Source organism: Gallinula chloropus, assembly GCF_964237585.1.
Source record: "Gallinula chloropus genome assembly, chromosome: 15".
Lineage (NCBI taxonomy): Eukaryota > Metazoa > Chordata > Aves > Gruiformes > Rallidae > Gallinula > Gallinula chloropus.
This window is the reverse complement of record NC_140100.1, coordinates 16,903,979-16,928,771: the sequence shown is the minus strand read 5'-3', so window position 1 is coordinate 16,928,771 and position 24,793 is coordinate 16,903,979. Positions and strand designations below refer to the sequence as shown.

At 51.1% G+C, this 24,793-nt stretch overlaps 1 protein-coding gene across 2 annotated transcripts in view; it reads right to left on the bottom strand.

The window, feature by feature from the left end:
* The window catches only part of AXIN1 (axin 1), a gene marked incomplete at its 5' end in the record, with an annotated part of 70,599 nt that overhangs the window by 22,766 nt on the left and 23,040 nt on the right, over window positions 1-24,793 (bottom strand). For both annotated transcript variants that reach the window (XM_084271308.1, XM_084271309.1), the window contains 2 exons: window positions 561-657; window positions 8,070-8,210. In XM_084271308.1, the coding sequence (XP_084127434.1) occupies window positions 561-657; window positions 8,070-8,210 (238 nt within the window). The remainder of the gene's footprint in view (window positions 1-560; window positions 658-8,069; window positions 8,211-24,793) is intronic.

Sequence of the window (24,793 nt, the reverse complement as noted above, 5' to 3'; positions counted from 1 at the left end):
ATGGTGCCGCAGAGTCCCAGCAGTTACGCTCATCATCCAGAAGTTGTTTGCTTACCTGGAGCAACTGGGGAGACAGTACCAGGCAAACGAGATAGATACACCCGCATCGTCTCTGCTCTCCTGCCCCACGTCCCCAGGCAGGCTTTGCCGAGTTCTTGAGAACAGGTTAAAGCTCCCTTCGTCCGCCTGGTGCAGAAATAGCGCTCGAGACGGTTGCACATCTCCCTGGCTGACCTTGGCTGAGAGCTACATCAGCCCAATGGCCTCCTACACCTCCAGCTCACCTGAGGGCATGTAACCTGCTTGCAGGTAAATGCCAGCCAGCGCTTCTGTTCTCAGCCAGGAGAAACTGCCTGAGCAATTAGGACAAGCTGCACTGTGGGCAGCCCCGGATGATGAGCTTGGTAGAAAGCTACCAAGCTGTCTTAGCATGGTCACAAAACGTCCCTAAAGGAATGCAGTGCTGAGGGGGTAACACTTGAGCAAGCAGAGCACCCGTACACACTGCAGAGCTCACAGACTTTGCCTGTTTATGGCTGGGGAAGCAGAGAGCTACTTACAGGAATGTGAGGTAGTGGCACACGTCCGTTTGCTTTGGCACTTTCTTGCATCTCTCTGCGATGCTGCTTTCGGAGTCTGTATGGTGGGATCCCATCTCTGCAGGAATAAAACAACACCACAGCCTGCTTTAGTGCCTTCCCCTGATACATAATGGACAAGCCTTGGCGCCACAGACGGCAGGTACAACATCCCTTTACATTCGAGAAAGGCTTTGTACACCCAGGGTGAGCGCAGCTCAGCAAGAGGAATCTGTCCAGGGAATGATGCTTACCCAGGTCCCCATACCAGCAGTGCTGGGGGTACTTCCATGGGAGCAGGGAGACAGGGCTACTGTGACCGCTGCCCGAGGCAGAGGGCAGGGAGAAGGACTTGGACCACATCCTGGTACCTTTTATAGTTGGTTGCTTTCTATAAAAGAGTCTGTAATGTACACAGTAAACCACAGGGCAGCTGAGGGGAGGAGGAGTGGGAGCTCAGTGAGCATCTACACCAAGGGGAACTCTGTTGGGGAATGAGGTATGTGTTTTTAAGAGAGCGTGACAACTTCTCAAACAGCTTACAAAGCAAAGGGGTAGGCTCCGCTGCTCTTAAGATGATCTCTAGCTTGGTCTAAAATTATGGGCTTGATACTGGAGTAACTGTGCAGCAGAACCAGGTCCCTGACCACGGGCAGTGGCACCCAGCCCAACCAGCTCTGCTGGGGTCTATGCCCTGCTGAAGCAGCTGGCAATGCAGGTCTCTGCAGGAGGAGGAGATGGAAGTAGCAATGATCCTTGGCCTTGACAGACCAGGAGCTGGGTACGTGGGTCTCAGGAGTAGGGGGATGGCACAGAACCACTCTGCTGAGCTGCAAGCAGCCCTTCTGCAAAGACGGGGGACCAGGGGGGTCCGTGCCACCGGGGTCTGCTGAGCAGCCCTACCAACAAAGCATCGCTGCCCGAGCATGGCCTCAGGTGAAGAAAGGAAGCATATTTTTGTTCTCACCATTGCAACCAACCTGCTTTACACTGTGAGTGAAGTGGAGCCCAGTTACAAGAACAATATGGGCCCATCTCCTGGTGCCACCTTAAAATAACCTATTTTAGGAAAAAACAACAAATGCAAACCCAAATGCCATCCCAGAGCTCGGCATTCGGAGCTTTCCTTTCTTCACATCACACATTTCCCGATTCCCTAAGAGCAGCCGCCTGGGAAGGCTGTGCCACACCACAGAAACGGGCGGAAACAGAGGGATTTGGTTTGTCCGGAGCACCCAATACCTTCCCCGCACCCGCGCTGCCTCCCGCCAGCCCCGCACCATGTCGAGCAGTGCAGGCGAGCCAGTTCCACTGCATCTCCTCACATGATGTTTGCATGGGCCAAATGTACTTAACACCTACCCCTGCACCCCACCAGCTGCTTCCAGAACAGCAGCCAAACCATTTAACCCACAGGTATTTAAAGCCAAGATGCCATTTGGTGAGGGACACACGACTGAACCGTCACATTCTGCCTGCAAGCCTCCCGAGCCACAAGCCCAGCAAGGACGGTCACCATTGGTGCTCCGTGCCCACTGCCCTGCCGGCGCCCCAAAACGTGGGCACAGGTAGAAGTGCCACCAAACATGGTAAGGACAGGATTTCACGTGGTAAGCCAGGCATTCAAAATGAAACACCATTAAAATAAAATAAACCCTGTGATTAATGACAAGTGCTTTTTAGTAGGAAGACAATTGAGCGAACAGAAAATTAGCCGGGCTAATTACAGCTCTGACTAGTGGCTGCAGGTAATGCGGGAGGAGGAGGAAGACAGCGTCTGGGAGCATCACCTCCGTCTGGGAGCATCACCTCTGCTGCGCCCGGCAGTGACACCTTACGGGAGCAGAGCAATTTCCCCAAGCGTTGCTATACCGACAGGCGATTACGAGAGCTTTCATTAGGCGGCTTCCTTTCCTTTCATGACACAAACCTCCATTTGAAAAGTCACTTCTAGAGTCACACCGGTCTGAAGAGCTGCACTGCATCACGAGGTGGCTGCTTCCAGGCTGACAGCAACAAAAACAACCAGCATGTTTTACAGGGGGAGGGGGAAATAATAAACAAAACCAAATCTGGGGGGTTATTTTAGCCCTGGCTGGTCGGCACCAACAGACAACACTTGGGCTTAGCCGCCGCACAAAGCCCAGGCGCCGGAACACAACGCGCACGCTAAAGCCGCGCGGCCATTCGCGGGCAAAGCGGCATTATATCAGAAGGTGCAATTTTTCTTTCTCTCTCTCTCTTTTTTTAATTCTCCCCAGCAGCAGTCCCAGCGGAAAGAGCGACTTTTGTTCCCAGCACAGTAGCGAGAGGCTGATAATGGCCTCTAATCTATCCGGCTTCAAACACATGTTCAGCCCCGCTGTGCTGCCTTTGATGTCATTTTAACTAGATTCCCCAATGCCACCTCTGAACTTGGAACATTCCTTCGTTCAATGTACTGTGCCAACTCAACCAGAGGAAGCAAATTCAAAGATAAGCACTTTAATTTTATCCCAACAAAACCGTATTCAATAGATGGGGGAAAGCAAGGAAAACCAATACCGTACTTTTGTTTTCCTTTTGTCAGGTAGCTTGCTTTGAGATATTTTCAATAGATAGAGAAATAATATATATATATTAAAAAAATATAAAAACTTTTTTAGAGCACATCTACTTTTAAAAGAAAACTTTCCCAAAGTGTTATCCCTTCCTCCATCACGTGACTTTTCTCCAGCACCCAAGCGCTCTGTGTTAAAGTGCACAGGGCAGGGGGTGTGGGGGTGTGAGAGTATTTCTGTGTTGGTTTGCTGGTAACACAGTTGGTTTGCTACTAACACAGTTGGTTTGCTACTGAAGGGGTTCCTCTCCTTGCCAACCTGACCCAAGAGAGCTGCTGGCGTGCTGGGAGGTTCCGCTGTGGCCCTGCATCAGGTTCTTCTAGCAAGGGCTGTCTCTGCTCCTCTGCAGGCAGCCTCCAGACCCAGCCAGTAAGCGGACCGAGCTGGAAATCATCACTGAGGATCTTTTAAATTAAAAAGCTGTTTAAATATAGCAGAACTCAAGGTCATTCTGGATCACCGGCCATGGGAAAGACAGGAAACAAATCCACAGCGAAGCTGACGTTTTCTACCAATTACTCTTTATCAAAGCACCCCCATCACCGAGAGACCTTTCTCGCATAAAGAAGCGCAATGGGAAAGTGGCCAGGCATTCTGGCCAGAGGCCAGCCATCCGAGGAACAATGTTGAATCTGCAAGGGTTTCTGAAGGAGTAACCGCTGTCCTAAAGCCCCTGGCGCTGGGGAATGGTCATCCTTATCCTGGGCCAGGTTTGACTGGGGTTGGGGAAGAGCTGGCATCTCTCTGGCACAGCTCAGAGCTGTACCCAAGCCCACCGGCACCAAGGGCTTCCTGAGCACCCGTGGGAAGGCAAAGCTCATGGCAAAGCTTTTTTTCTTTTTTCTTTTTTTTTTCTTTTTTTTTTTAGGGGTTGGAAGGGACCTCAAGAGATCATCGGGTCCAACCCCCCTGCCAAAGCAGGCTCCCTATCTCACATTACACAGATAGGCATCCAGACGAGACTTGAATATCTCCAGAGAAGGAGACTCAACCACCTCCCTGGGCAGCCTATTCCACTGCTCCGTCACCCTCACTGTGAAAAAGTTCTTCCGCATGTTGGTGTGGAACTTCCTATGCTCCAGCTTACAGCCATTGCCCCTAGTCCTGTCCCCACAGACCACTGAAAAGGGGCTGGCCAAATCCCCCTGCGTCCCAAGTCTAAGATATTTATAAACACTAATTAGGTCTCCCCTAAGCCTTCTTTTCTCAAGGCTGAACAGACCCAGCTTACTCAGCCTTTCCTCATAAGGGAGATGTTCCAGGCCCCTAATCATCTTCGTGGCCCTTCTCTGGACTCTCTCCAGGAGATCCCTGTCTTTTTTATACCATGGAGCCCAGAACTGGACACAGTACTCCAGGTGGGGCCTGACCAACGCAGAGTAGAGGGGGAGGATCACTTCCTTCGACCTGCTGGACATACTCTTCCTGATGCATCCCAGGATCCCATTGGCTCTCTTCGCCACCAGTGCGCACTGCTGGCTCATAGCCAACCTGTCATCAACCAGGAAAGCTCCCAGGCCAGTTAAGCGGGACAGACCGTATGACCCAGAGAAGGAGTACTGCTGTTTCGCTGGACCACAACACCGAGCTACAGGAGACACTGCCTCCTGTTCACCCACCTAAGCTCCTGCAGAAACAGAGGGGACCTAAGGCAGTTGAGTCTGTGCTGGACTATCACATAGTGATTTAATGCATTTTGGCCTCTGCCTGTTGCCTTCCTACCCAGATATGCCTTGATTTCCCTTGAGCATCTCTGCTGTGACAACCACCCCACCTGGAGGCCTTCCCCCCCACTTGGGGAAGACGCTATCCGCATGCGGGATTATCCGAGACAGCAAAAGCAGTTCAGAGCTGCAGCGTAACCGCTGCCACAAGCCCGGGGCAGGCTCTGAGCCCCAAACCCCTGCCCTAACACAAGGAATGAGCAACTCAGCCCCACCAGCAGCCACGGCATAGTGGCTGGGCCGGCACTCACCAGAGCTGTTCCCAGTGTCCTCTCCAGACCTTCCCTCCGCACAAACCAGCTAAAACAACACAGCTGCCGCGCCGATCACAAAAACAGGCTTCGGCAGAGAGGGAGGGAGCTGTTGAGCCTGTGAGGGCAGAGGAATTCCTAGGACACAGGAAGACTGGAACATAATCAGCAGAGTGCAGGCATTGGAGAGCAATGGTTTTTAAGCCACGCCAAAAGTCAGCTCCTCGAATAACATGGAAAATGTATTTACTGTCTAAATTCAGCCCATTAGGATAATGTCCATCTGTGCTTGGAAAGACATCCTGGGGAAGGTTTGTCTTGTCAGGCAGGTGCGCTTGCAGCTGGCACTGCAGAAATGACTTTTAAAAACACAGAGGGGAGCTGGGTGCTCTCCAAAAGCCTGTGCCCACCTCCCCGCGCCCCAGCTCAGGCGGCCAGACAGACAGAGCATCGCCCAGGCCTTGACCAGCAGCTTTGCATGGCTGAGCTGTGCACCTGAGCACAGCCAAGCCCTGCTGTGCCACCACCAGTGTGGTACCAAAGCTGGGGCAGGAGCTGGTGACAACTGCAACACGGCAAAGTCCCTGCAGCCACACCGCAGGTTCGCCTCCTCCACCGACTGGAGCTGGCCTCATAGGAGCCATGCCCTCTGCTTGCCTCCTGGGTTACTATTAGCACAGCTCAATTAGCCGACATTTGCATCCTGATGGTCTGGACACATCCTCCTCTGACAGAGGGCCATGGAGGTGTCCGCCTTGGGATCACACCCAGCTCACGTGCTGCCTTGGAGCAGAAGCCAGACTTCTTCATTACCGAGCCTGTTACGTAAACAGCACACTCAGGGAAGAGCCTCGCTCATCAGCAAACGAGGCTTTTATTGCCCATTTCCTCAGAGGAGGCCTAAATTCAAAGAACCGAGACATGCAAGTCTTGTCAAGCAGCAGGAGTCCCTTCTTTAACTTGGGTCTGGTTGTTCTTCATTTTTGCTGCCTTGAGCAATTCTGCAAAAATTCCTTTGAAACTCTGAGGAGGAGAAAGATTCAGCAATGCCACGTAACAACCCAACAAAACCTGGCACTGGAGTTTTAAAGGACATCCTGAAGAGCATGTGTTGAAAGCAGACAGAGTCTTTGTAAGCCAAAGGTCAAGGCTGGATGTCCAGAATCCCAATTTGGGGATCAATCTCTACACATCCAGTTGAGATGCATGGAAAGAGAGATCACAGGTTTATCCTGACCATGATTGAGACTTACTTACAATGAACCACTGAAATCGGGCCAGTTATTAGCAGAAGGCAGCACACGTATCAGTGGTAATTAAAGTCCTAGAAGCAGCCTACAGTGGGCATAGAAGGGATAAAATGCCTAAAGGAAAAAGGAGCAAAGAATAAGGAATGCATAGGATGGTCAAACCAAAATTATTCTGCCTGTGAAAGAAATAAATGATGGCTACTGAAATAAAAATCAGGAGGGTGAAGAACTCCAGCATAAATGATCACAACTTAGGGCAGGTATAACCATCAGCACAACCCTGTGAGCCCGCCGGACCGGTGGAAGTGCTGAAAGCTCATTAATTCAGCAGAGTTCTCACATCTCTCTCCTGATAACCAGAAGTTACATGACCCCTGCTAGCTTCAGAGTGCTCCTCCGTACAAACTGATGAACACAAGGAACTGCAAAGGATGGGGCAAAGCAGCCGGGTTTGTATCAAACGGCCTTTAATTAGCTCTCTTCTATGGCGTTCTGTCCCGGGGCATCCTTTGCCTCCCACACACCTTTGGCCAAGGTCTGCCTCCTCCTTTCTGGCACAGGACATGGGGAAGGCGTGAGGAGCCGGTGGCAGCAGGCAGAGGGGACTCAATAGCTGTTCCTAAATGGCTTCAAGCCTCCACAGAGCAAGAGCCTGGCGTGCTCCCGGCTCACTCTGAGTCAGTGCAGCAGAGACTGAAGGCCCTTTGCTGTGCAGCACCTTCCCCAGCCATGTTAACTGAGGGCAGGCAGGGAAGGGCTGCACCAGCTGTTACCAACACCCAGGACACAGGCTGGAAAGTTGCTCCAACAAGGTCCGACAGCTCCTGACACTCAGAGTGATGCTCCACGAGCCTCCTGGAGCACCCCATGTTTCCAGCACTGCCATTCATAAACCTCCTCCTAATTCTGCAAACTGGCTAGATTTTGCTTGAGGAATCAAAGGTTTCTGCTCTACAGAAAGGCTCTCTGCACTGCACTGCTAAAAAACAGACCCAACAGGGAATGTTTGGGCACACATCCTTTTTTTTAATCCCAGCAATGCGGTCACAGCAGAGTCTCGTAGCCCCTCTTTTCTCCCTCTGCAGACCACCACTCAGAAGGCTCTCACGGGTGAGGTACAGGGTGCTGCCAAGAAGGTGGCAACTAGAAGAAAGCAGAACAATTGGGTGGAGAGGCTCACTGGTATGAAAGCACAGCCATCACCAGACATGAACTGGTCAGTCACCAGCCCTACTAAGGAGCAATCGCTCACTGAGCAGTCTGGCAGCAAAAAACCCTTGAGAGCAGTAGAAGCAAGCTCCAGCTGGCACTCAGAAGATGCTACACCTCAAATATCTTATCACAAAGCCACCCAACGTTTCCCATATTCCTTGCACCTGGCAAAAAAACATTGCAGGACCTTTGACTATCACTTTTAATTCGCTCAAACCATTTGATGTTGCAAATGTTTCCAAGATCAACGAGGTTGAGTAGCCTGCACAGTGACAAACTCCCCCCATACTTGAAAAGAAAGCAGGAATGGTCATGACCTCAGAGTAGCCAGACATTCTCCCAACACCCCCTGCATCAAAGCCACCCCAAGACTAACACAGCTTCAGCACCACCACAGAAGGAACAAACAGGCTATTGTCCTGCTTACTGTGCCCCCCAGAGTGGAGTTACTTACACGCTGCTGTCCGTCAGCGACATGGTATCGGCATCGCTGGACATGCTCTGCTGCTCGCTGTCGTTGGCACTGGTCGCCGGTGCCAAAGCGTAGCCCGTGTTGACATAGTACGGGTTAACGGGCTCTCTCCACGACCCATGCCTGCAAGAGAAACCAGAGAGTCACATGAGAAGGACATAACCTTGACCATACTTGGAGTCACTGTGGGGAGGTCTCTGCCTGGAGCCCCAGCATCGGTGACAGCATGCTGTGCTCCAATGAAGTCACACTGAGAGAATCACCGATGATTCCACGCGTAACGGGAAGCAAAAGGGAATTCACAGAGAAATGAAGATGACGGTGTTAGGGATGATAAAGGAGGGGACAAGACTGTATGGAAGAAGCCCAGATCCCATCAGGCTTTATGGTGTCCATTCCCAACTGCTTAGCATTATCACTCTCTGGGTGAGGCAGGACATCTAAAACCAATACCTAGACAACACAACAGCATTTTTCTCAGTCAAAACAGCTGTCTGCTCTTCCTGCAGTGAGGGGTGTGTAGCACAGCTCCCTCGTTCTACGCTCATCCGTACCTCCCTCTTTACTCCAAGCATGGAGTAACCACACCAGCTGTTCTGATGGAGGGCAGTTGGCACACAACCCCATGCCTTGCCCTGCAGACTGACCATCAGTCTGTGTGTGAGCAGGCCAACCTCCTCCTCTTAAACACAATGGCAGAAGAGCTTGGGAAGTGAGGAGTTCCTGGCCCACATGTGTGCTGAGAGTCAAGCTGCCTGTGACATGAGCAGGCAGGAGCTCCTTCACGCCGACTCTGCCTCTGGCGTGGAACAGCTCCCGCTGCCAGCACGCATCCAGCTCTGATGCACGGCAGGATGGTCAGGCCACACTCGCATCTCCTTGTCACTGTGAGTAATTTTGTAATTTGCCAGGAGAAGGAAGGAGCTGAGAAGTTCCCACTGGCACAGCACCACAGCCCCGTTTAACCCCCACTACCACTCTGCACAAAGAGCAGCATCTGTAAGAGATTCTGACACTGATGAATCCCTGTTTTTTCCAAGCTCTGCTCCAGCTCTGAGAACCAGAGGCCTGTTTTAATTCAGGTCATGAGGCCCGTCAGCACTATCTTCTGTTTAGTACCTCAGGAACCGGCACTTAGTTGATGTGGTTTGTAATGGACCCTGAGCAAACACCTCAAGGAGGTGACATGACGCAATCTGCACTTCCCTCTGTGCTGCGCGGAACTTCCTGGGCACACCACAGCGGGCAAAGTCCTGCGGACAGCAGGAAACAGGCGCTGCCCTGAGGAGTTTCCATCTAGATAAGATGAGGAAACCCCGGAGAAGCACAGGGATGGAAGGACCTGAGGCGAGGCAGACACTACCCGAGGCCAGAGTTGGCAGGTTGTGCATGTAGGCGCTGAGTACCAACGCAAGACAGGCGCTGCACAAACCGGAACATGCTGACCAGCCAGCCGTGGCTTCTGTATGGCATGGTACTGGGTGTAGAAGGACAGAACCATTACCAAAGCATTTCCAAACTTGCACTTGACAGGGCTATAGGTATAGGCCCACTGCTCACACAGCTCCTACTCACCAGGCCCTTCTGCTCCTACAAACATAACCGGACAATGTTCCTTGTAATACAAGTGGACACGGTGGCCACTGGTCACTAAGAACAATCATACTGGTTTAGGTCCGTCATGGGGCCAGTCAGAAACACGTAACTCTGCTATTCTCACAAAATGAAAACTAACATTCTGCTTGCCACAAACCCACAGAAACTCTTAAGCTCTTTCTCCTTGGAGGATGAAGCTCATTGTAGATGCAGAGTGGTGTAAAGAGCATCCAAAGCGCAGGCAGTGGAGGTTGTTCAGCAGTGTCTGAGGCAAAGGAGCCCATGAGGCTTCCCCACGCTCGGGTGCAGTAGAGAGCAGCTGGGGTGGCGAGTAACCACAGACATCGCCTAGCACACCAACCTTCTGACTGTCACTGTAGATGTGCTCTGGAGCAATCTTATTTCTATACTCCATCAGATTTCAGAACAGCTTTCCAGGGCAAATAGTTAAGTCTGGAAATAATTTGAACAAGTTGCCCCTAAACCCCAAGATATAATAAGCGACCCCCTTAGCATCGCCTTCGCCAGCCCTCCCCTTGGATAACGGTCAGTTGGGAGCATTAAAGGAGTGCTGTGCAGTTCAACTCTCCTGTCAAACACAGTGTGACAGCTGCGCAATGCGGGCTGATAGAACCTCTTAAATTGAAGTGGGAATGATGGATAGCTCAGGCCTCCCCTGCAGGCAAAGAGAAGGATGTGTTTTTGGATAACCCAATTAAAACACAGCACCAACTTCTAGCGGACCTTCTGCTGGACTGTCTGAAAGCGGCACGGCCCCTTCTCATGGTACGTTAAGGAAGCACTACAATGCGCAGAGTAAGAAGCACAGATCAAGCAGTTTCTCCTTTGTATCTGCTGGTGCAAAGGCAGAGCAGCAGAGAGCATTGGAAGAGTTCATGGGGTAAGGGTCTGGGATGGCTGAAGGAATTGAGAGCAAGCAGATGGATGCCGGGCGGTCTCTGGGCCCTATGAGGGGCTGGGATGGACAGGCTCTCCTGCAGCACTCTGGGGCTATGGGCTTCCCACCAAGCAGGCAGACAAGGGTTTGGTCACAACTGTTGTATTTAGCTAAAATTACACACTTAAGCATGTGTACAACAGGGATTACTTCCATTTTAGCTCTGCCTCCCATACATCAATGCAAACGTAAACTTTCAGTAAGCGTAAGTAGATGGAAAGGGTGTAGGATTTCAAAGCAATCATAACAGGTTACATTACTTTTGAGGAATCCATTTGTATTCAATCCTTCTCCTAATGTTCCCTCTCCCTGACAACTCTCTTCAGCTGGCTCGTATCACTGCGTGAATGTTTTGTGCCGTGCCTCTGAAGAACGCTTTCAACATCTATTAGGAGGAAAACATTAAAGGAACATGGAGTCTAACAAAAAAAACCCCAACCCTGGTCACTTCTGATCTGGGAGGGGAGGCTGCTTTAAAAGGGATACAGGCACACTCAGAGCGATTCCAAATGTCAGCTAAAAACCTCACATACCGAGTTCTGCGTGCTGATAAGGGCGATAAAAGGAAAGGTGAGCATTTAAAGTCAGACTTCACAGAAAGTCCTGCAGACTTCCGGAATGTTATTTTATTTTAGGGTTTTTTAAACAGAAAGAGCAAGGGCCGGTTGTGAAAGGAGCACAGAACATTTCACACATCGCTGAAATGAAGCTGCGCGTCTCTTCTGCAGCTCTCAGCTGCTCAGCCCTCAAAATAATCACACAGGGAACAATTATAATAGAGATCACAGCGACCCAAGTAAGTCAACCTGACCAGCTGCCTTTTCTTTGCATAAAGCCCTCCACAGATCACTGTCAATTCTGGTAGCGCTGACAGGGGCCAAAACTGCTGGAGAAAATCAGCAAACATCTCCTCAGGGTTTCCTCCTACCTGTTCAGAGTGTATTTTGCATGTTGCCTTGGCTGCATCCCATCCCCACATCTCCCACTCCTCCAACCGAGACCAGCACACAGCACTGGAGATCCTGGAGTTTCGATGTAAGCAAGAAGAGAGGTGAGGTCCTCTTTGGTCACCTTGCCTAGCTGGCATTCCCACTGCACTGTGAGTCCCTCCCTAAAGGTGTTCCTTCTCCTTCCAGCCTGGGATCCCAAACCTCCTTCACACAGCTCAAAGACACGACGTCACCACCGCCCCCATTTCTGCCAAACAAACTACCTTCTGCTCTCTGCAAGAAGAGCTTGCTCCAGGAAACACTGTATCACCTTCAGGATCTGCAGCAGGAGAAGGATCCCACCGGCCCTGCCTGCAAACCCAAACCCACACGGCTCACCCTTGGGTTCTCAGGACTTACGTAGCTCCTGCATTCACGTTCTTCATTAAGCACGAAAATAAAAGCCAAGGCAAGGAGGAAGCTTCCTTGGAGATGAAAGACCTGTAGGCGACTAATTTCTGTGGAATTTACATTTTCACTGGAGGGGATACATTGCGCAACACCGGTGTCTGAGAGACGCGGCCTTCGCGGCCTTCCCAAGCCTGCTCGCAGTCCCAGTGCAGCTGGAGCAGCTCCCAGTCTAACAGGGAAGCTGATAAGATCCATCAGTTTTCATTACTACCATCTTCTCCAGCTCTAGCACTGAATTTTTATGACACTGACGTTTTCTGGAAGAAAATTTTTATTCAGAAGAATGAAAGTGGTGACAGAATTCAAACAGGCTGGCAGTCCTGCTCCTGCAAGGGTCCCCACAGGCCTGGTCCTCAGCTCAGTGCATCTCCAGGCTCCCTGATGGCATGACAAGCCACCTTCACACCCTGCACTACTCAGGAAGCAGCTCCAGGTCAGTAAACCCAAGAGATGAAGGCTCACAAAGCTGACAACTGCAAAATCCCAAGGGTTCTGCTTATGTATCTGCCAATGCTATCCTGGGCTCCATCAGCAAAGGGGTGGCCAGAGGGAACAGGGAGGAGATTGTCCCTCTCTGCTCTGTCCCTGTGAGGCCCCAGCTGGAATCCTGTGTCCAGAGCTGGGGCCCCAGTACAAGAGAGATGTGGGACTGTTGGAGAGGGGTCAGAGGAGCCACGAAGATGATCAGAGGGCTGGAGCAGCTCCCCTACGGAGAGGCTGAGGGAGCTGGGCTGGGTCAGCCTGGAGAATAGAAGGCTGTGGGGGGACCTCATTGCAGCCTTCCAGTCCCTGAAGGGAGCAGAGAAACAGGAGGGGAATTGGTTTGTTAAAGGGCAGAGACTGGCAGGACAAGGGGGATGGAGTGAAGCTGAAGGAGGGAAGATATTAGGGGGAAGTTCTTTCCAGAGAGAGTGGTGAGGGGCTGGAACACGCTGCCCAGAGAGGGGCTGGGTGCCCCGTCCCTGGGGGTGTTCAAGGCCAGGTTGGATGGGGCCCTGGGCAGCCTTGTGTAGCTCCAGGCCTGGAGGTTGGTGGCCCTGCCTGTGGCAGGGGGTTGGAGATATGTGATCTTGGGGTCCCTTCCAACCCAGACCATTCCATGACTCTATGTTCCCTCAAACAGCACTTTTGGAAGATTGCCTCCTGCTGAATCCTTGGTCACCAGGGTTTGAGTGAGCAGCACCTTTTTACCCAGGGAGAAATCCCATTTTCTAGACAGCGGAGTCACGAGACAGCTGATAATCACCCAAAATTCATGTGCTGCCTCCTCCAAGCTGTAGGAGAAATGGTGCCAACAGTACATCCCAGGGAAGGACAGCCCAAAATGGGCTCTGCAGAACCTCAGGATCTCTCGCCACAGCTGAGGGCAGGTTGGGGACCTGCGATACAGCAGCGAGGAACCACATGGCAGGACACAATTTCCTATTTGGGTGGGTGGTTGAGCCCAGAGACCAGAGAGCAGGGCTGCAACTCAATGAGACTCTGTTATCACGTCTGCACTCCCACCCGGCTTTTCACACCAACTGCTGACAACTCAAGACTTTCCTAGTCCTGGGGTTTTAAGGATGACTATTCCCACAACTACCATGTGCAAGAGGAAACCAGGACAAAGCCCTGCACTTATCTGGCATCTCTGGTCACTTTGCCTTGGTGATTACGAGGGCGAGGTCTAATGGCAAGACAACCTCCCACCTTATTTTCACACCTCCCATTTATTCAGCAGGAAAAAAATTAATTTGAGTTAATTAATTAACTCCAAAAAGTTAAGCACTTCCACCCAGGTCAAAGACAAACCTTGCATAGTGACAGCTCACTGGATCCCTGGCCAGCCGACCACAACCAAGCAGAGCTCCCTTACTTCTGCCTGCTAACGAGCGGGTGACTGTCACATCCTTCATGCAGTATCACGTTTCATTATCACAGCCAGTCAATCAAATTAAAAGGTGCACATGTCAGCTTATGATGTAGGAGCTGAAGCAAATCCCTTCAGCATATTTAAACAGCACGTGCTGACAGAAGCGTCCGAGCGGCAGGGTCACCTTTGAGTGAGGGATTAGAATAGCATCCACTGAGATGTCTGCACAGAAGGTTACGTTAACCTACTACCTGAACAGTCTCCATTTCCAACCTGTGGTACCAACAACCATCACACCATGCTGGGTGTAAAAGTATCACAGGGCTCCCCAACACGTCACCGTGGGTATGGTCTGGAGCTGAGAACAAAACGTCTGTGAAGATGCAAAGCTGAAAACTGTTACCCTGACTGGATTTAACCTGCACTAAAGACCCAAAGTCTGCTCAGGACATTAAAATCAGGGGTTTAGCTGATGATTTGATTGCAGACCCTCAGGGCCACTCCACTTCAAACTCTTCCCTATTACCCCAGGTACTCAGATGCTGCTGTGCATCTCAACCTTATCGCTGCCAACGGCAAGCTCATCACATGTGTTCTAGGCAAGGGCAGCTTCTTCAAAGATCACATCAATTCTGGACAAGTTAATCTGTTCTTTGAGGTCTCCAGATGGCTCTTGCCAAGAAAGTTCAGTTCCAGCCCTGCAGCCGGCGAGCACGGCGGCCCCGGCGCTCTGCGGAGCATTACAAAGGAACCAGATCAAAGTTGTGTCTCACAAAAAAAAAGAAAAGAGAAAAAAAAAAGAAATCTGAAGTTTGAAAAGCAACAGCAGCCTGTCACTGGTAGGCTTAAAGAGACGACTTCTGCATGCTCCAGCTATCAGGGAATTTATGATTACAGTCTGGCTTTTAAAAGCTGATGAAAAACCCGACGCTCTTTAGCGCTCTTTGCCTTTGCAAATCTCTATCTTCTTCCGCCCTTATTCATCCTCCCACGCTGGAGGAAGGAGGGAAATAAATAAAAACTAAAAGTACAGATAAGGGCTCCTCTCTTCTCTTCTTCTAAGGCATTCAATTCCATTTTAGGACTACACGAAGGTTATTTTATGGGAAGCTTCGGTAATTGTCGCAAACATCAAAGTACAGTTACAGAAGCTACACCCAGGATGCAGCAGCCCAAGTTTCTGATTTCTCCCTCCTCTGGATCCACTGAGGACATACTCCTTCTCAGGCAGGGCTACGGTACAGAAGGTGCATTCATTGAAACCAGTAATTTAGCCCATAGGATACACCAAGGCAGGTGAGCAAAAGTGGTTCATTATTTGTCAGGACCTTGGAAGGCAGCTGAGGGAATAAAGTGCCTGCCTTAGGAAGAGAATGAAGACTGGGTAGGCTAAATACTGCAGCTGTATCGCCCTACTGCCACTGCAGCCTTCTTAGGAAAGGCTGTCAGACAACAGGATGCAACCACTGCTTGCCCAGGGAACTGCAGAGCAAGCCCCTCAAGATTTCAGCAGACTGTGCATCTGCAAACACATTCCCCACACGGGCAAAGAAGACAGTGCTCACCATCACCCCACTGTAACGTGGCATTTTGCCCACAGGTGATGGATTTAAATTCAAAGCTATAAAAATCCACTTTTGACACATAATAAAGTCAAGTCCTTCCAAAAACCAAAGTGGGTTTTCTCTAGAATAAGGCCCAACCAGTCATTTAATAGGTTAGCACACAAGAAATGAATTAAGAGAAAAAACATGGGCAACACAGTGTCTGCATGCCAATTAACAGGAGGTTTGGGTCATCCTCCTTGCCCAACATGAAGGTGGCAGGAGATCTGTTCCGTGTCCAAGAGTAACAGGCATTGCTCGAGTTCATTTCAGCATCTTGCTCTGCACAAGTCCATAAACACAGCCTGCTCTGGGGGTTGGCTTTTGTTTTCAGTGATGACATGATTAACATGAACCCATGTCCATTATGAAAGGTTACAGTAAATAGGGATACTTTCTATAAAATATCCAGGATATTTGGCTGCATTAATTGTGACTGACCCAGAGCCTGACTGGTTTGAAGCAGCCTGGCTCCATCAGTCATTCAAAAGCCTCTGTAGGGACCTAAGAAGCTACAAACCCAAGGAAAAACCACCACCTCCTGGGTGGATTTTGGATATCCAGGGTTCACTGTTCCCACCCACAGGCCATGCTCCCATCAAGGCCTCTGTTAGACAAGACGTTGTAGGAGAATCGCTTTCAGTATTTTGTTGTACAGATTCAAGCTCGTGCAGGGATGTGCTCAACATCCACACGTGGGGCCAGGAAAAGTTGACTTAACACTGAAATTTCTGAGGGACATTAAGATGCATCCCACCTGCAGGGAGAGGACCTTGACCCCATGGACCAAATCCTGACACCTCCAGAGCAGACAGAAGAAGTACCAAGAGGAATGTTGGGACTGAAGTGCTGGTGTGCTCTATGGTTGTGTTTTGCATTAAAATAAACACAAACCATCTCAAATCCAGGAGGTGGGGTTCCCATCCCCAGGTGGGCGATGCCGCCCTCCAAGGGTTTGGGTGAGAACCATGCCAAAGGAAACCCCCCATGAAATGAGTGGGACTCTGGTTCTCACCCCCAACTCTGACCCTCCCAACGTGCTCTCGCTGGGCAAAGGGGCTTGCTGACGGGGCACTAACGGGGTCTCTCCTTTCCCCTAGCTTAGGCTGAGAGCTGGGGAAAGCTCAGCAACAGGCTGACAGGCAAGACCCTTCTGCTCTGCTAATTGCCTTCATGGAGTGAAACGACACGTTTAACATGCCAAGTGGTTTTTATACACACGAGTGTGTGAGTGGCCATTTTGAGAAGCGTGCAGCAGGGCCCAGTCCCACGTCTCTGCTTTCCTGAGTGACTCTCCCAGATAATCAGTGCTGCTAGGAGAAGAAACCCGTTGCAGAGAGCTACAGGGGTCCCAGCACCAGCTTCTTCTGCCTGTTCCCGCTGTCTCCCTCCCCTGGGAAGGCAGACAGGGGAGCTGGAGGACATAAAGGAGTCACAGAGGAAACCGTTGCACTGTCACACTGCAGATGTAACCCCCCCCCCCCGTGAACCCCCCAGTCGTTCAGAGCCTTCCACCCCCATGTGACTCCTCCTTCCTCCCACCCCACCTGCAGCCCAGCACGCTACTCCCTCTGCAGATGACAGGAGCAGCCCAAAGCATCGCCCAGCTTCCCAGCCAGGGGCTGGCCACCCAGACACCCACACACCTCAGCTTCCAGCCCAGAGCATCCCCCTCACCCGTGCAGCGAGGCCCTTCGCGAAACAAATGGCTTCCAAATGCCTGCCTCCAAGGCATGGGGAGGAAGGGTTTATACCTCAGGTTTATACCTGGGCCTGCTCCTAACCTAAAGAAGGCAGCAGCTCCACGTAAAACCAGCGCTGCCTGCAAACTATCAAATTAATCCCAGGATTTCAACAGCTTTTCTTCATTATTTTTTGTCTCAACCAAACCACAAATTTACTTAATGACTAAACCAGGCGGGCGAGTACTTTGTTTTCCAGGCAGCGGGAACCTTTCTAACGGGATCCAGGTTTTCAGAACACATGTTTACCTAATGCCAGGCGAGGGAGAGGATCTGCTCCTGAGACGTGTTTGATGCTTTTTGTAATGTACCTGAACCCACCCTGCGCTGTGGCCAGGGTATCTCCAAGCCCTGAGCCTGGGGAGAGGCGCAGAGCAGGGTGAGGAGGAATACAATAAGAACACTGTGTTCCAGGAATGAGTGAATAAAGCAAGAGCATGCTTTTGGCGAGCAGGATTCAGCGCCGTTAACTCCGTCTCCTGCTTTTCTTCTCCGACTGAAGCAACGTTGTTTGTCCACACTTCTCTGAAATGGAAAGTATTTCCTCTCACCCGCTCCTTCCAAGGAAAGATCGGAGGAGGTCTGGTATAACCAGGCAGAACTGGGGATTCTCCCTTCTCTGCCAGCATTTCAGCTCAACAAGAAAGGGCTTACTAGAAAGAAATTACCAGCAGATTTCTCTGCAATGTTAGTGACTGCAGACTGGAGCCTACAGGATGAGTAAGGTTTTAGACAGAAGCAAAGCATCCGGCTTTGGCCAGTGACTCCAGACCATTCCCCTCCTTCCTACGGAGCCTCTGGAGCATTCAAGGACACCGGATGAGGGCAGGGACATCCACAGGTACATGGATGACACTGGGCAATGGGAGCCTTTCGAGTCAACAGGCGAATGAGCCCACCTGGGCTCAGTCCCTTCTTGGATCACCGAAGCTTTTCCGGAAGGCACGGCCCCACCAGCGTGACCCGTTTCTGTACCACTCACAGGGACAACCCCCTGATACATCCCAAGAGCCACGCTGCTGATGGCTGAAGCGAAAGGAGAAGCTCGAAAGGCAGCTCGAGGCGTCTCCATTTGACAAAGACTGGTGGCAGCTCCGACAGTAAACTCCCTGCACGCGCTGCTGGGCCCCGTAACGCAGGCTGGGCCACGTGCCCGTGGGCTCGCCAGTCCTCATGGCCAGCAACTCGATGGTCGCTATCAAAGCACTGCCAACAGACGTGGCATCTTAACGACATTACAGATGTGGGTGACAGAGGAAACTGGCTGATGTAGTGTTCTGAACACCTGTGAGGCACCTCACCCAGTACCTCAAACCCACCCAGGTTGGTTACCGAAGACCTTTGCTTGAAGGGGTGGGCAGGATTCCTGATTATTGCAATCTGTACCTCACCAAATGAGGTCTGGCTCATCAATGCACAAAGAGGTCTACCTCCAAGCAGAGCTGCTCACCAGTGTCTCAGCTCCTACAGAAAGGATCTGAGAAACCCCCCCAGTCGAACAAGAATCTTTGAGGTGACTGAACTCCAACCTCAGCTGGAAACAAAACCAAAAACACAGAGGGCTGGCAAGACCTAGCAGAGACACAGCTAAGAGCCAGGATCTAATGGTGCTCCCAGAGGGGAGATTCAGCTGATTAGAAGCATCCTCATCTACCCTCTCAGTGTATATTACAGGTCAAGAAGTGGGATCAGATATTGGCAGCACATGAAAAAACAACTCAGCCGAGCAAGAGACCGTCACAAAGACATTTCATACTTTTGCGTTACAAATTTCTGCAAAGCCTTATTTAACCAACTTCTACCTAGGGAACACGTTCACATTTAAAGTTCAGAGACCATTAGATCCAGGCAGGAAAGATTCCCCTCTTCAGACTTCTGACTCTAATCAGTGCTTTATAACGTCCAGGAGTTCCTAAGCATCAGTTGACTGCAACCACCACAGACAAGCAGGTCTCCGAAGCGCTGCACCACGAAACAGAGCTTCTCGTCCTTCCGAGTCTCACAAGCTCCCCCAGAGAGGTTGTTAAAGGATACTTGTTGGATCATCTCAAACAAGCCAGCTGTATCAACAACAAAATACCCACAAACTGCAAAAAAACATTTAAATTCGCTCTATCATTTACTGCCCAGCTCCAAAGAGATGTCAGCATTGCAGCACATGTATAAATCCCAACTCAGCCTCCTGCTCTCTACTGGGAGCTCGTAATCTGATGTCCCCTTCTCAGCTCAAACTGACCTGACCAGTATATAAGGCAATGGCTGGCCAAGATGAGGGTGGGCTGAGTCATGCCATCCTTCTGACAAGGTCCGTAAGGGGTTGACAGCCATGACAATGCCCCAGAAGAACTGTAACAACTAGAAGGAATGAACCTCACAGGAACTGTGTCTGAGGGAGATGGATGCTGTTGCACCTTTCTTCTTCTGGAGATACTGATCTCTCCAGAGTCCAGCAGCCTGACAGCACGTAACTTACTGCTGTCCCCAGAAAGCAGGTATGCAGAGGGATGTTATGCTTGTGAAGATCTTACAGACAGTTTTTCTTTTAAATAAGGACTAAAGCAGCCTTTCCTTACATGGTGCAGAATGACATCTTCTTTCACAGACCTAGTTTTGGGACAGTCACCAAACCTTGCATCTCCAGCCAGATCTGGAAACCAAAACCATCAATCACTGCATGGAGGTCACGCAAAGTCATATTTAAAAATGCTGAATGAAATCAGCAGATTCAGCTTCTCATTTCTTGTGGCTGCAATTCTACAAACGGATCTAAATTTGGTGGCTGACCAGCAAACCAAGAGCAAAGAACTCAGCAGTGAGGACGCGGGGCTGGCTGGCGTAGGTCGCTTAGCAACGCCAATTCACCGCGGGTACCTGGCCCGTAACTAGAGGTACAGAGTTGGGCACGCTCCTGGGCCCAAGGTGACAACATCTCCAGAGGTATTCCCTAACAGTTCCAAATGCAAGAACCCATCCACCTTGTTTAAATGGATATTAAAATGTAGTGAACAACAGCTGGAGGGGGCAGGGAAGGAGAGAAAAATAATTAAAAAGAGAGTTGTTCACAGAAAAATCACACAGGAGCTCACAAGGCAGCTGGGACATTGCGATACCAGAAGGTCCAGCTGCAGTCCAGACCAATGGGGCAATGAAATGCCCCTGGCTGCATGAGAGTGCCAGGGCAGCAGTCATGAGGCTTGTGCACACAGCCCATCCTCTTCCCGTGCGAGGCCACTGCTCGGAGAAGTCTTGTGCTTGTCTTTCCTGGGGTGCACTGTGCAGCAAGTGAGCCTTCACTTGGAATCACAGAATCGCCTGGGTTGGAGGAGACCTTTGAGGAGACCTTTAAGATCATCGAGTCCAACCACAGCCTCACCCTGCCCAGCCCACCTCTAGACCATGTCCTTAAGGACTTCATCCACATGTCTTTTAAATCCCCCAGGGACGGTGACCCCACCACCTTCCGGGGCAGCCTGTCCTGATATCTCACAGCCCTTTCAGCACAGAAATTCTTCCTGACATCTGACCTACATCTCCCCCAGTTCAACTTGAAGCCATTCCCTCCTGTCCTGTTGCTTGTCACCTGAGAGAAGAGACCAACCCTGACATCTCTGCAGCTGCCTTGCAGGTAGCTGGAGAGAGCGATGAGGTCTCCCCTCAGACTCCAAGGCCTGCGCTGGGGTTTGCTGTGAATTTTGCCTTACAGGACGTTTCTGGTTTGGTTCTTGTCCATCTGAACAAGCAGGTACATGGCTTTTACCTTCAGTACACAAATCCCACAGCTTTTTCATCTGGCACATGTTAGTGTGGGGACACACATGAAGTACCACGTGCATTTAAAGTGCTGTAGAAGAGATGTTTGAGCTCTCCTTCCATTCCTATGTATCTTTGTACAATTAAAACCAGCTGACGGCTCCATTTAGGAAAGATGAGTGACACTGCAGCAACGTACATTCTGTTCTAACTAAATTAGCCCCTGTTCAGATAAGACAGGTGCATTTTTTCAACCACAGTTTCTTAAAGGCAGAAGGTTAGGTGATGAAACTCTTGTGTCTCTCCATGTACTCCCTCCAGAAGTCCCGAGTACAAGGTATTTGCTGACACCCAACCAAATTCAACAGGGGAGGGAGGCCCCACACACACTGCAGTAATTAGCGAAAAGAGGGAGGTGTGGAGAGACTCTTCAGTGCTCTGGATAATGAAGCAGCTGTGGCCAGACCTCAGCAGAAAATCTATGTGGAGCAGAGATCTTACAATCACCCCAAATACTCCAGCTGACACCTTCCCAGAGACCAGCGTCAGCACAGGTCCATTGCAAAAGCCACGTTTTGGGAGCCTGAGTGCCAAGCCCCAGTTTAATTCTGCATTTTGGGTGGCAGTGGAGGGACCCCAAGTCACCTCCAGTTGGCACGATGTGTCGCTGCTACCCTTTGCTCCTCCTCTAGCCAGTGGAGCCCAGAGCAGAGTGTTGGGGCTGGTCTGACCCACTGCCAGGAGCTGCAATCGGCCCAGTAACCCCAATTAGAAATGAAACCCTGTGGACAAAGGGAGAGGCTGAGCCTGGAGTCCAGGAGCCCCGAAACACAGGAGCCCAGCTGTGTGACACAACACAGCATCTGTTACACGATGTGTACGTTCCACACCATACACCCAGGCCCCCACTGACCGGGAAGCAATGCAAAGTCCTCACTGCTTTGGATGTCTTCTCCTTAGACAGCAGGGAAAATCAACCTCTGGCTTTGAAAAACTTGATCCCCTTACTCACCCCTCTTGTATCATGTACCACAGCCTCCACTACCAACCTTGCACTACCCTCTGCAGAACATCACCCGCTCAGGGCATGGGAACACGACCACTATCCTTATTTCCCCAAGTGAACCCTGTATCTCTCTGTGTGACTGTTCTGGTGGAAGGAAAAGCTGTTCTCCTTTCACACACAAAAAGCCAACTACAATGCTGAAATCGGCAACAGCCTTTCAAAGCGCGGATGCGCAGCTGGAAATGCTCTGGGCCTAGCGCTCAGCATTCCCGTAAGGCTTCGTCTGGATGCATGCTCAGCACATCAGTGTGTCTGATCTGTAAGCCTTGAGCAGCACAGGGAAAGCTAAGGCACACACCACAGCCCTCTCCCAGGGAGAAGAGCTGTCTTGCAGGACATCTCCAGCAGAAGCCAGCACAGAACCACCAGTTTGCATTTCCTGCCTCTTCCGCCGCAAGGCCTTTGAACCATGCAAGAGGTACCGCAGGTGCCTTGTGCTCCCTCCCTCCTGCCTGCCCAGGGAGCTCCCTGGCCTTACCCACCCCATGCAGAGTCCCTGATCACAACCAACAAGCAGCTACAGGAGCAGGGTGTGTTACGAAATGCCACGTGATAACATCACGCATCACTTCCAGCGTCCCATGGCTGCGCGAGGCACCCCCCCCACCCCCAGCCACCCCTCTCCCGTCTGGCTTTGTGGGTTCAACCACACAGTTGGGGTCAGCTCACAGCCCAGCTACAGCACCCAAAAACTCCAGGAAGCATTGGAAAAATCCCTTTCCATTTTCAATGCCCTGCACTGCCTTGTCTCCTGCCAGTTCCCAACATCACCGTTGGGATTTCACCTTCCTTGTCACTGCCCCAAAAGCCTTTGCTTTGCCAAGTGCCTTTCCTGGAGGATGCGAGCAGAGAGCTGGCTCACCTAATGTAACAATCAGTGTCGGAGACTGGGATCACCAGCAACAAGAATCCCAGTTCCCAGTCTGCAAAGCCTGAGCCATGAGCATTGTTGGAGCAATCACACTTTTCAGATCCTCTGGCTGCCAAAAGTTTAAACCATCTACTGCAGAGCTCGGGCAACTGTCACAAGCTTTTAATTTAATCAAGTCAGAGGGATTCTCACAGGGATTCTCATGCGGACAGGGAAAGGTACACTCAAGCTGCCAGCGCCCTTCCCACCTCCAGCAACCCTCTTGCCAAACAGTACACCCCTGCTCCAAAGCGGGCACGCTGGGCGGCTATCAATGAACAGTGAACTGTCAGACTCTGACAGGAGAAAACGATGTCATTTCCTCCCCCTCTGTTTGTGCTAAAATTTGCCAAAATAATCCAGCCTGGGGCGGAATCTCGGCATGGAAGAACACCAAACAGCACAGTCTGATAAAGATATGAGCAACTACAACAAGGTTTTATATAATGGGCCATGTTAGGCAACCACGGCTACAGCCGCTGCCGCCAGCTCCACCTAAACAGTAAATGAGCGATATTTTAACATCGCTATTAACCTCCCCCTGCAAAACTGCAGCGAGTCTGTAACGTGAGTCACAACACCCCTGGCACGCAGCTCGATGGCAAAGCTGATGAAAGCAGCCGGCCCCGAGCCTGTGTGTGAAAACCATGGAGGAATTAATCAAAACGTGCAGGAGCCTGTGACACCGGCGGCTGAGCCTGCACACCGGCTGTAGTGAGACTCCTGCACGGCACAACGCGACAGCAGAGGTTCGGCTGCTGACGTCTGCTGCCAGTACCATGTCACACCCAGGGAAGAGAGAACAGTATTTGCCAGTGATTCTTGTTCTAGGATGTTACCTTTCTGGACTGTGTGCAACTCCACAGCCCAATGCCCAACCCAGGCTGCGAATATACGAGCAGAGACCCATCTGTCCGGCACGGGCACAGCAACTGCTCAGTGGCATCACCTCCTCTGCTCAGAGGTAACAGAGTCTCGATGCTGCAGCCGTGCACTCCTGGAGCAGCTTTCAGAACATGTGACGGCGACTCGTGGAGATGCTCCAGGCACAGGGTCACTGTGCTGCCTGCCGAAGGGCTGCCGCTCCTGCCCTCTCTCCTACCTCCCAGCCGCTCTCAGTCCCACTGCTGGAAGCCTGCCTTGGTCCGGATGAGCAATCAGAATTAAGAAGGCTGCTTTCTCCAGGAGAAAGGAAGAGGGCTTTCCCAAGCAGTTCTTTCCCGTCACTATCCTTGTAAATCTTCCCCCAGGGTTTATTCTCTGGGAAAACTTAGGGAACAAGTCGGGACAAAGAAATATCTGTGCATTTCCTTAGCCAGGGCCAACCCCAGGCGATCAGGAGGCCGTGCACGTCCTGTGAGTGGTGGCCCCTGGCATCAGGAGGAGCAATCTTTATTTACTGGTGGAAATGCAGTTGTACCCAAAAGCCTTTTGGGGATTTTATTTGTTGCCGCAAGCTGAGGAGATATGGGGCCACAACAGCTCTCGGGGCATTGCTCATCAAGATGTGGGCTTCATTTTTGGGAAGAATGCCATTGCTAAGGAAGACTTCTGTCTCCCTGGTAGTCTAAGGCAAGTTCATGAAGTGATAAAACTCTGACCTGTGCTGAAAACTTGGTGAGAATCCAGAAGTGTGAATATGGAGTATGAATATAAGAGTGAACGGTACCTGCCTGTCTCAGAGATGCTTCCATTAGTCCAAAAAAGGATCAAGGACCATGACGTGGTCAGCAGAAGATGTGTTGGTGATCATCAGACCGTAAAATATCTTTTCTGACCCTGATCAATGCACCCTTCCCAAGTGCCAAGGACTAGCTGGCCAAGG